Consider the following 10,707-nt stretch of genomic DNA (forward strand, 5'->3'; position numbering starts at 1 on the left):
TCCAGCGGCCAACAACACCGCCACCGTCAACAAGGCGGCGGCGGCGCTCCGGAAGGAGCTCATCGCGGTGATCAAGGAGAAGAAGGAGGCGATGGCCAAGGGCGGGCCGCTCTACGACATCTTGTCGCACATGATCGTGGCATCTGACCCCGAGCGGGAACACACAGATCTATGATATAATTTAGCCTGCATTTCCCAATTTATCTTCTGTTTTTCTTAGTTTTGATTTCCTTTAATTAGGGAATTAACATTAGGTGATAAGCTATCGTTGCAATTTTTATGATGGGATGTAGTGTAGTATTTGAATTTTGTGAGATTTTAGCTATGCATTTCAGATGTAGCCCCTTTCTGTTTCTTCTTGCGCTGATCTAATTATAATATCAATGTTGAATTGTCCCAAAAATAATCATGCTAAGAGTGAAGAGTGAAGTAAAATCATGCTAAGAGTGATGTGTTTTGTAAACAAGAGTGAAGTAAAATCAGAACAAGAGTGATGTGTTTTGTGAACAAGAGTGAAGTAAAATCAGAACAAGAGTGAAGTGAAATCAGAACAAGAGTGATGTGTTTTGTGAACAAGAGTGAAGTGAAATCAGAACAAGAGTGATGTGGTTTGTGAACAAGAGTGAAGTAAAATCAGAACAAGAGTGATGTTTTGTAAACAAGAGTGAAGTAAAATCACAATAAGAGTGATGTGTTTTGTGAACAAGAGTGAAGTAAAATCATAATAAGAGTGATGTGTTTTGTGAACAAGAGTGAAGTAAAATCAGAACAAGAGTGATGTGTTTTGTGAACAAGAGTGAAGTAAAATCAGAACAAGAGTGATGTTTTGTAAACAAGAGTGAAGTAAAATCAGAACAAGAGTGATGTGTTTTGTGAACAAGAGTGAAGTAAAATCAGAACAAGAGTGAAGTGAAATCAGAACAAGAGTGATGTGTTTTGTGAACAAGAGTGAAGTGAAATCAGAACAAGAGTGATGTGTTTTGTGAACAAGAGTGAAGTAAAATCAGAACAAGAGTGAAGTGAAATCAGAACAAGAGTGATGTGTTTTGTGAACAAGAGTGAAGTGAAATCAGAACAAGAGTGATGTGTTTTGTGAACAAGAGTGAAGTGAAATCAGAACAAGAGTGATGTGTTTTGTGAACAAGAGTGAAGTAAAATCAGAACAAGAGTGATGTTTTGTAAACAAAAGTGAAGTAAAATCACAAGATACATCAGTAACATTAAACGTAGACGGAAACTAACTATATCGAAGACGAATCTTAGAGCCTACAGCCACCGCGCCCCGCTCTTGTTCCGAAACTCCGCTTCTCTTCTACGGCAGCTCATCGTTGCGTCTCCTTACCCGCCGACGCTGATTCCGGTGAGTCCGACGTAGAGGTAGGTTTTGATTTGGGGTTTTTTCAGCATTGGCGCGACGATTGAATCCGCCAACAGCCCCTCCGCCCCGATCGCCTTTGCCAGCTCCCCCACCGCCGCCAGTATCCTCTCCGGCGCCACCCCCAGCTCAGAATTACGATTTGGAAGAAGAAAGGATTGCAGATTTGGAAGATTTCGCGTAATTTGATCGCATGTTTTAATTCAGAAAGTAATTTCCAAAAATACCCTCAGCATATTTTATTTTATTAAAATTAATAATATTTGTTCCATTAAGATGTGTGGCTGAGATTTGTTCTCTAGTTATACCCTTAAAAATAGTTATATCTTGATCACTACCCTATATATATATATATATTCTGATTTATGTGTGTTGTAAATTTGTAATTAGATTTATGTGCAATGTATCACACTAGATTTATATGTGGTGTATATATATATATATATATATATATATATATATATATATATATATATTCTGATTTATGTGTGTTGTAAATTTGTAATTAGATTTATGTGCAATGTATCACACTAGATTTATATGTGGTGTATATATATATATATATATATATATATATATATATATATATTCTGATTTATGTGTGTTGTAAATTTGTAATTAGATTTATGTGCAATGTATCACACTATATTTATATATGTGGTGTATGTTTGTGATAGGTAAACAATTCATAAAGTAGAAGATTAACAGTAAATATGTGTGCTGTATGTGTGTGATAGATAAACACTTCATAAACAACTCATGAACAGTTCATATACAATTAGCGTTTCTACATTATTCTGATGTGTTGTTCTGTTGTAACAGAATTATGTGTGTGGTGATGTAACTGGATTTGTTGTTATGGTGATTTGATATACTCCCTCGGTCCTATAATAAGAGTCACATATTGTCATTTCAGTCCGTCCCACAATAAGAGTCACGTTTCACTTTTTACCATAAATAGTTAATATGTCTCACGTTCCACATTCACATTTTATTATAAAACAAATATAAAAAAGTGGGCCCCATAATCCACTAACTTTTTTTAACCCACTATTCTTTACATTTAAAACTCGTGCCCACAACAAGAGTGACTCCTATTGTGGGACGGAGAGAGTATATGCTTACTTTAAAGAATGAAGGGGTGCATTATAAGATGAAGAAATGTGATTGTATGATGACGTGACTAGGGTTCATCTTCTGCCGGAGTTTAGGGTCTCTAACTTCTGGAAATCAGAGACGGATGGACTTCCGCATTGGAACTAGGGCTCCTCGACGGACCTTGTTTGGCTCTATTTTTAGGCGGATGGTGGCTGGGGTGGGTGGACTTCCTCTTCCTTGCATATGTGGCTTTCACGTCGACGAGACCGTCGATGGAACGAAAGTATGGGTTCGACTATTACCAACTCATGGCAACCAACACCGTAATCGGTCGGAATCGGGCTAGTTCTTGGTAGGAATTAGGGTTTCTTGGGAGAGTGATGAGAGATACGTTTGGTTTTTTTGATCAAATGAAAGTGAAGAGTCGATCTAAAGTGAAGAGATTTTAATGTTTGTTGGAGGATTTTTTATTCACATTCAAATATTAAAAATTGAGTTATTTAATAAAATAAATAGAAAATAATTAAGTGACTAATAATCTCAAATTAAGGGTAATCGGGTAAAATTTTTATATGCTAGGGAGTCGATTTTCAAAAAGTGAATTTTCTAGACCAACGTCGTATTTGAGCCATATATTTAAGATCAAAATAGTGTTATTAATTTTTTCAACCCATTTTTTATTACATTTCTTAGAACCCGTGCCGGACCAAAGTGTGTCAACTAACGGCGGACGGAGGGAGTATTATAAATAAGAGCTTACCTTTTCAAACCATATATTTTAAGTACAAAAGGTGTAGGTGTGGAACATGTGGTCAATATGGGTTGTGAAGTAGTAGTATTTTTCATTAATGAGTTTGCAAAGACTTCGTTGGAAGTAAAAGTTATTCGCAGCAAAATAGATTCAAGTGTTTGATGGATGAAGAGTATGAGGAACGTGTGTATTCATTCCTAAGAGGAGGAGAGGGATGGGATCTAACGCAGGATTTGGATAAAGAAGGTTTGTCTGTCACATGAGAAATTGGAAATAAGGAATCCCAAATTTCACAAGCTTTATATAGATCGATCTATCTTCACAGGGGTCATTCAAATTTATGTGATCTCACTACATCTGAGAATTCATTAGCCCATTGCATCCAGTTTCTCATCAAAGCAATAGCAATAACTTGTACCTCATTCAATTCTTTCTACACTTGCTCTCAAGGATGCTGGAATTCAATCTCAATAGTGTAACGTTTGTATCCGGGAAATGCGAGTCAATTGATAGTTTCAGTTCAAGCTTGTCCCACAGGTAAGTATTTCGCTTGCCCGGCAGACAAAGACTATGTGAAAACCATGTTTAAAGTAAGTCATCATTGACCAAGGGGATGTTGCAAGGTTTAATGAAGAAAATAGCATTGAACGATTGGAATCACAAGGAATGGATCGTCCAATTTTGGGCACCCGGAGCCAAACAAGACGAACATGGACCCCTCTTCTACTACACGAGAGAAGAATTTCCAGCAAGAAACTTTGCAATGCTTTGTTGTAAACGTGGATACATGGCTTTACCCATACTTAACAATGAAGGCACAGGCAATGGGGAGCTTGTGGGCGTGCTAGAGTTCCTTGGATTTGATTCTTCTGACCATCGGAGAACTACTGAAGGTACTATCTCTTGCCACTTTTGACTTGTCACTATATAAAAATTGTTGTGAAAACAATTTCCACTTCCACGCAGGAACCAAAACTGGATTCTTAGCAAATGAACATTTCAATGTATGCTTTAACACAATTTTAGATGTTACTAACATGTTTGTGTGTCTTTTGATTTAATTTGTGCTATTTGAATCAGATTGTCACTTGTAGGGAAAAAGCTTCGACACAAATCAGCAATGCCCTTAAAATGATCAAGGACATTCCCTCCCCAACTCCGTATGACACCTAATGATGAATGTGTTAGTACAAGTAATACCAATAGGAGCTGGCATTGTCTTCTAACACATTTAGTTCACTGGATACATGTTCAAGCCAGAAAAGGGATGGATGGTTGGGATGGTATTGTCATCACAAAACAAATCATGTTTTTTTCCAAATTTAAGTGAGTTACACACTATGACATGAGAGATGGACGTGATGTTTGTTTTGCCATTTGTTTGCAAAGTTCGGACACTGGTGACCTTGTTTGTATTATCGATTTACCAAGGTCCCATGACAGATAAGTATGTTGGGTCCTTCTTGAGCCTTCTATTGCCTATGATAAAGCATGAATTAAAATCATTTAAGCTAGCATGTGGGAAGGAACTAGGAGAAGAACTGGTGGTTGAAGTTATTGAATTTTCTGATGCAAATACACTTGATTACTCTGAATCAGAGCCTGCATGTGGGTATCCTGTCATATTCAAAAGTGTGAAGTACAATCAAAAGGAGAATCATCACACTGAAAACAAACAACAAAACGAGTACCATCACACAGAAGAAGAAGAAGAACGCGCAGAAGAATGCATCGTTGCTGCTTCAGATTCCAATACACTACAAAGAGGGAAGATAAAAAGATCGCTCAATGTTAGTGCGGAGGCTTCAAATCACATTATGGGAAGAAGCAAAAAGATGTTGCCATAGAGATCGGTGGTGAGTATACCATGGTTCAATCTTGTCTAAAACTAAATGCATATTATGAGAACTAACTTGTTCTTACAGTTTCAGTATCAACAATAAAGCGTGCAAACAGGAAACGCGGCATTCAAAGGTGGCCATCCCTTTCCGAAGAAGCAAGTGCTGCGAATTCAGAGCAAGACTTGTTGCCATCAACCAGCAACGTTCATCCATTGGAGAATATGACACAAATAATCACAGGAAGCGCAGACAAGGTGATTGTAAAGGTGAAGTATAACGAGGAATTCATAAGATTTGAGTTGTCTGAACCATTATTATTGGCAAAGCTTACTGAAGAAGTGGCGATGCGTCTAAATCTGGAGATGGCCAGTTTCAAGTTGAAATACGTGGATGAAGAGGGTGATGCGATCTTATTAACCAGAGATTCTGATTTGGATCTTTGTCCAAAGACTCGAACAGCAACAGGTCAGACACTCATCCGGCTGTTGGTTCGACGATACTTTTTTCCTTCATTTCATTTCTAAATAAATGCATTTGCAATTGCTTGAGTTTACTGCCCCTGATGGATTGGTGGCTCTGCAAAGACTTTGTCTTCATCTTGGATTTTGGTGTAAAAGCTTCTTTATTTTGTAATAGGAATCAAATTTTACTTTTGTTCATTTATAAATATCATTTTAATTAAGGAGCTGAGGAATGAAATCTTCGAACAGAAACAGTTTCAGCTTTCAACAATAATACCCAAGTCATCATCATATAACGCATTCTCCAAAATTCTTAATAAGCGAACTACTCAATTATTTATAAATATATTTATTATTATTTTATTAATTAGTTATAGTGAGTACAGGGATACTATGTTTTCATTATATTCGATTATATTTCAAAACCTAATACCAGAAATCAAATTTTGAGATGAATTAATTATATCTTTTGGTTTCGTTTCATTTCATTAGTACTCCCTCGTTCCATAAAAGTGGATGCATTTCTTTTCGGCATGCGATTTAAGAAAAATTATGTTAAGTGAGTTAAGTAAAAAAAAAATAGTAAATAAAAAAGGTAGAGAGATGAAGAGATATAGTACAATAAGTGAAAAGAAATGTGTTGCCTTATACTTTAAAGGAAAATGACTACTATTATGGAACGTACCAAAATGACAAATTGACTCTACTACTATGAAACGGATGGAGTAATATACAAGAAGGTAGATAAAATACATGATTTATATGGATTTGTGGGAAAACTTGATGACACTACCATGGTTCTAAATCACAAGCATTATGATATTGTAGCAATGGAGTTTCCTCAGCACTCCAAAACTCCCCTATCTCTTGATGCCCTTCACTTTCACCATCATCATCGTCTTCGTCATCGTCATCAGAAGTAAAATCTTCTACTTGGAAGAGATCATCTAATCCATCATCATACTCATCATCATCATCCACTTGATTATCCACAGTTAGGATGTAATTTTGATGATAATCAGAGTTGTTGCTCATAACCTCGTTCCTCCGCAACCTCTTTCCTTGTAACACCAGTTTCATCATCTCATCCTTTATCGCGATTATGTCATTCTTCTCCAGCAGTCTCCCCTTATCACTATAGCCTTCCACCAGAAACACCGAGTCTCTCTGCCCCTTCAAGCTTATGTAGAACAGCTCCGGGTGCCTTACCAACATCCCTCTCACCCTGTTCGATAGCCCAAACTCCTTCCTAAAATGCGTCAAATGGTCCACCAACGTCCTCTTCTCCAAAGTCATCGCTAAAACCTCCCTCACCACAGCACAAGCTCTCTTCTCCGCCCTCATTGATTCTCTCGCCAATTCTTCCGGATTGCTAGTGTATGGGCACACATCCGGGAGCTCCTTAAACTTTATCAAATACTCGTGATGCCACCTCTTGATATTCAGCCCCTTCCGCAGCCTCAGATGTTTGAATTTCAGTGGCCTGTCAACTATCAGACCACGAGACTTGCTGTCCTCCTCCCGCCATGGCAAAGCTTCGGCCAAACTGGAGTCCCACGAAATAAGCTCAAGAGCGCGACCGTAAGAAGTGTCCACGACTTTAAACCTATCCGGATGGTCATTGCAGAGACGGGAGCGGAAGTTGACAGGAAGGCCTAGGTCGGGAGCCAAATGCACGAGCTTGTGTAACAAAAGGCGGTGATATGGGGAGGCGAGCATTAATAGCTTTTGGAGTTTAGCTGCCAAAGAAATAGCCATAGATTTCTTGAGATCCGACTCCTTCTTGGCAAGGGCTGCAGCTGGCGGGGTGAGGCGGACACAGAGCTGAGTGAGAGGGCCAGCAGCATGGAACGGAGTGCGAGGAGTAGGAATGTAGAAGAGCTCGAAGACAGTGGGATAACGACGAATCATTGGTAGGATGGAGCGGGGATTGGGCAAAGACAAGTAGCCTCGGCATTTGTAGAGAACTTGAATAGGCATGAAGTGCTCGGGTTTAGAAAGGAGAAGAGTCTTAAGCTTTTGAACGAAACGCATCTTTTTCTGCTTCACCACATGCTTGTCTAGCCTCGGATCACGGATTATTTTGTGGGGAGAAGCCGAGCATGAGGTCGAAACAACATGTTTTTCAATGGATCGTCTCCTCGTGCTCACACTAAGTCCAAGTTTAGGCACGAAATGGGATCCAAGCGAAGGGGAAGAGGTAGGTGAATCAAGGTGCCACGGAGGAGAGACGGATGGAGCAAATGCTAGAGCTGCCATTTTCTTGATCAGTTGAGCATTTAATCAAACACCTGGGGTGCACTCAGCAAGTTATCAACTTCTAAAGGAAATTGAATTGGAATATGATTACTGGGCGTGAGATAGTAAAATCACACAAAAATTATAATAAAGTCAGTTCATCGAATTTAATCATCAAAAGTGGCTTCAGACCAGAAATTCGTAGCCACTAAATTCTCTGAATAAATTTATTTTTCAACCAGAAAAAAAAAAACAAAACTAACCTGGATGCTGAAGAGGGGTGAGAGGGCGGTGGCAGTGGTGGCCGGGTTCTTCTCTTGGGTAATCCCGGTGACCCTGTCTATTCACCGTCGTTGATTATCGATTTTGTTTTCTCTGCAACATACAAACCACGCAACTTTTATACGCTCTTCAACTTGTCAAGATTTTCAAGAAGCAGAGGCCGAATTCTCTCCTCTTTTTGTGTTCAACTCAAATCAGTCCAAAGTATATGTTCTCCCGTTTTCCTCAATTTCAGTCACATTCTTTGCATACCATCGGTAACTAAATCAAATCGATAACTTGAACAATCCAAATCATAGAATCAAACTTTAAATTCACGAAATCAATTTTAGAATGTACCTGCGGGTTTAATTGGGATCTCTCTGGGCGTTTCGGGGGTAAATCGAGGCCGCCTAGTGAGCCGACGAACAGAACAGCGGCGGCAACCGGAGGATTGGGAGTACTAATTTTAACTAAAATAATTTATTGATATTTAAAAATTTAAATTTTAAATTTAATTTTATAAAATTAAATTTAATATTAAAATAAAAAAATAAAGTGAACGATAACAAATGGAAGAAGAAGATAATTTTAAAATAATATCAAATTTAGTATATCGAAATAATATCATACTGAAACACTTAAAATGTGAAAAGACAAATTGTTCAAATGCTTAAAAGGGCATTTTTGGAGATAAGTGGAATTTCAGGGATGTGCTTTCACAATTATGGTTATACAAATTACAACTACAACACCCTAGTACAGTTCTTACCTTGATAGAACGAGTCACCTAGGTTATGCTCATGCGATGCAAACGTTGATTACGAACACTGGAGTTGTCAATCTTATATATGTAACTCTTAGAAGCTCCTAAGACCCTTATAAAGTCCTCACTCACAATTAACAGTGTCGTTTTAAATTAAGTGGATCTAACTCGCCAACCTCCTCTCACGATTATGTAGCAAGTTATATTAAATCAATACCGAATGCGTCACGCAAACGTGAAGTATTATGGAACAACTTAAGGAAGAAACAAAGTAAGAACAAATGAATATTAAATAAAAAAAGGAATTGTATAAACCAATAAAAGTTACTAACACATCCCTAGAATCCTATGAATTTAGTTACACATGATAGAATAAGTTAAAAACATAGATTGAATGGAAGACAATGAAAACATAGGAACTAAAGCAAATAAAACCCGAAGTTTGAATCATTGTAGCCTTGATGATCTTGAATCATTCTTCAACTCCTTGCACAATGAAGCACTCTAACTTTTGAATTGTGGAAGTATTTCGCAAAGAGAGGAACTTGTTTTTGATGAAGCTTTGAGGGCTATTTATAGGGGAGAAATCGCCCCTTCTCAAATAAGGAAAAGAGTTGCCAAATATGGTAAATCTTGGGAAGAAAGTAGGGTAAATCCACTCGCCGCTTTTTTCGGGCGGGCCGTTGCACCTTGGCCAGCGGTCGCCATGAGTTGATCTGAGGCTTCTAACCTTTGGTTGGCGGTCGCTGCACTTGTTTCAGCGGTCGCCATCCAACATCCCGTAACTCTCTAGACTCTCGGAAGCGGTTGCCACGCATTCTCCAGCGGTCGCTGGGCGTGTCTTGATTTCATGCACAACTTTTCCGGAGCGGGCCGCTACTGGCTTAGCGGCCGTTGGGCGCCAGCGGTCGCTGGCAATGTTGTAGCGGGCCGCTGGACATGCAGAACAACTCCAGATTTCCAACTTCGCGTTTTGACTCTCTTTTTAGGCTCAAATATGCACATTTCTCACAAAACTTGTCAAAATACTAAAATAGACAAAATATGCTAATAATGGACATGTAATGCAACTTTGACATTAAAAACGGACCAAAAGATGGCCTTAAAACCGTGCAAAATCTAAGCGTATCAACTTCCCCAAACTTACATTTTTGTTTGTCCTCGAACAAAACTTAGAAGATACAAGAATAGACGCACATAATGCACAAGGACTTGACGTCATAATTGCCTCAAAGTATGTAATAGATAAATCAAGCATGTAGTAACGCAATCAAATCAAGCAAGACTTATTAGTGCACTTTCATTACTAACTCGTAGAACACCTTGAATTCATAAACTCACATGTGGCAAACTTCCAAAGGTGGGAAGTGTTCTCTCACTCTCAAAGTTATATGGTAATGTGTATAAGCACTCAAATCATGCATCATGCAAAGTTTACCACAGGTTTGCTCAAAGTCTAATCCATCCTCTACTAGATGTGATCAAACATCAAAAGTCCGAAAGGTCTTTATTTTTTGTTGTAATGTAGGCTCTTTGGTAGGTAAGGAATATTTGGCTGAAAAGTGACTAAAAATAAAATCCCAAGTAGAGTGAAATAGACTCCACTTTTTCTTAATAACCCTAGACACTTTTGATAAGTCATTCTTCCTTCAACTCACTTTCCAATCATTTGATTTTTCTTTCTTTCCTTCACAACCTTCTTTCTTTTCTCATAGGCTTTCTTTCTAGATCAAGCACACTTTTGAATTTTCTATTTCACATTTTGCACTTTTATAACATTAAGCACACTATTTTTCACTTTCTACAATTCCTCCTTATTTCTTTTCTCCAATTCCTTTACAAAAGATAAAGTAAAAGCTATACTAACCCATTGATTTGGCTTCGAAATAATAGGCTTAAAAGCTCAAAATTGGTTC

At 38.2% G+C, this 10,707-nt stretch overlaps 1 protein-coding gene and 1 long non-coding RNA gene across 4 annotated transcripts; one reads left to right on the plus strand and one right to left on the minus strand.

Annotated features, from left to right (window-relative positions):
• Window positions 1-3,289: 3,289 nt before the first annotated feature.
• Window positions 3,290-5,747, plus strand: LOC121764828. Of its 3 annotated transcripts, none has more exons than XR_006042637.1 (3): window positions 3,290-4,117; window positions 4,305-5,080; window positions 5,150-5,747. It is a non-coding gene; the product is annotated as an uncharacterized LOC121764828 (long non-coding RNA). The 3 variants fall into 3 exon arrangements; XR_006042638.1 differs by having other exon boundaries at window positions 3,290-3,761; window positions 3,848-5,080; XR_006042635.1 differs by having other exon boundaries at window positions 3,290-5,080.
• Window positions 5,748-6,152: 405 nt separating this feature from the next.
• Window positions 6,153-8,484, minus strand: LOC121763009 (protein WHAT'S THIS FACTOR 1, chloroplastic). Its single transcript, XM_042159055.1, has 3 exons — window positions 8,386-8,484; window positions 8,028-8,139; window positions 6,153-7,817 (listed from the first exon to the last, which is right to left on the minus strand). Exon 3 carries the CDS (start codon window positions 7,783-7,785, stop codon window positions 6,316-6,318), a length of 1,470 nt encoding a protein of 489 aa, XP_042014989.1. The 5' UTR covers window positions 7,786-7,817; window positions 8,028-8,139; window positions 8,386-8,484; the 3' UTR covers window positions 6,153-6,315.
• Between the last annotated feature and the right edge of the window lie 2,223 nt (window positions 8,485-10,707).

This window comes from Salvia splendens, chromosome 2 (assembly GCF_004379255.2).
Source record: "Salvia splendens isolate huo1 chromosome 2, SspV2, whole genome shotgun sequence".
Classification (NCBI taxonomy): domain Eukaryota; kingdom Viridiplantae; phylum Streptophyta; class Magnoliopsida; order Lamiales; family Lamiaceae; genus Salvia; species Salvia splendens.

What these genes read in the sequence shown, in the direction of transcription:
- LOC121763009 (XM_042159055.1), bottom strand. Translation starts at nt 7,785, where the DNA reads ATGGCAGCTCTAGCATTTGCTCCATCCGTCTCTCCTCCGTGGCACCTT.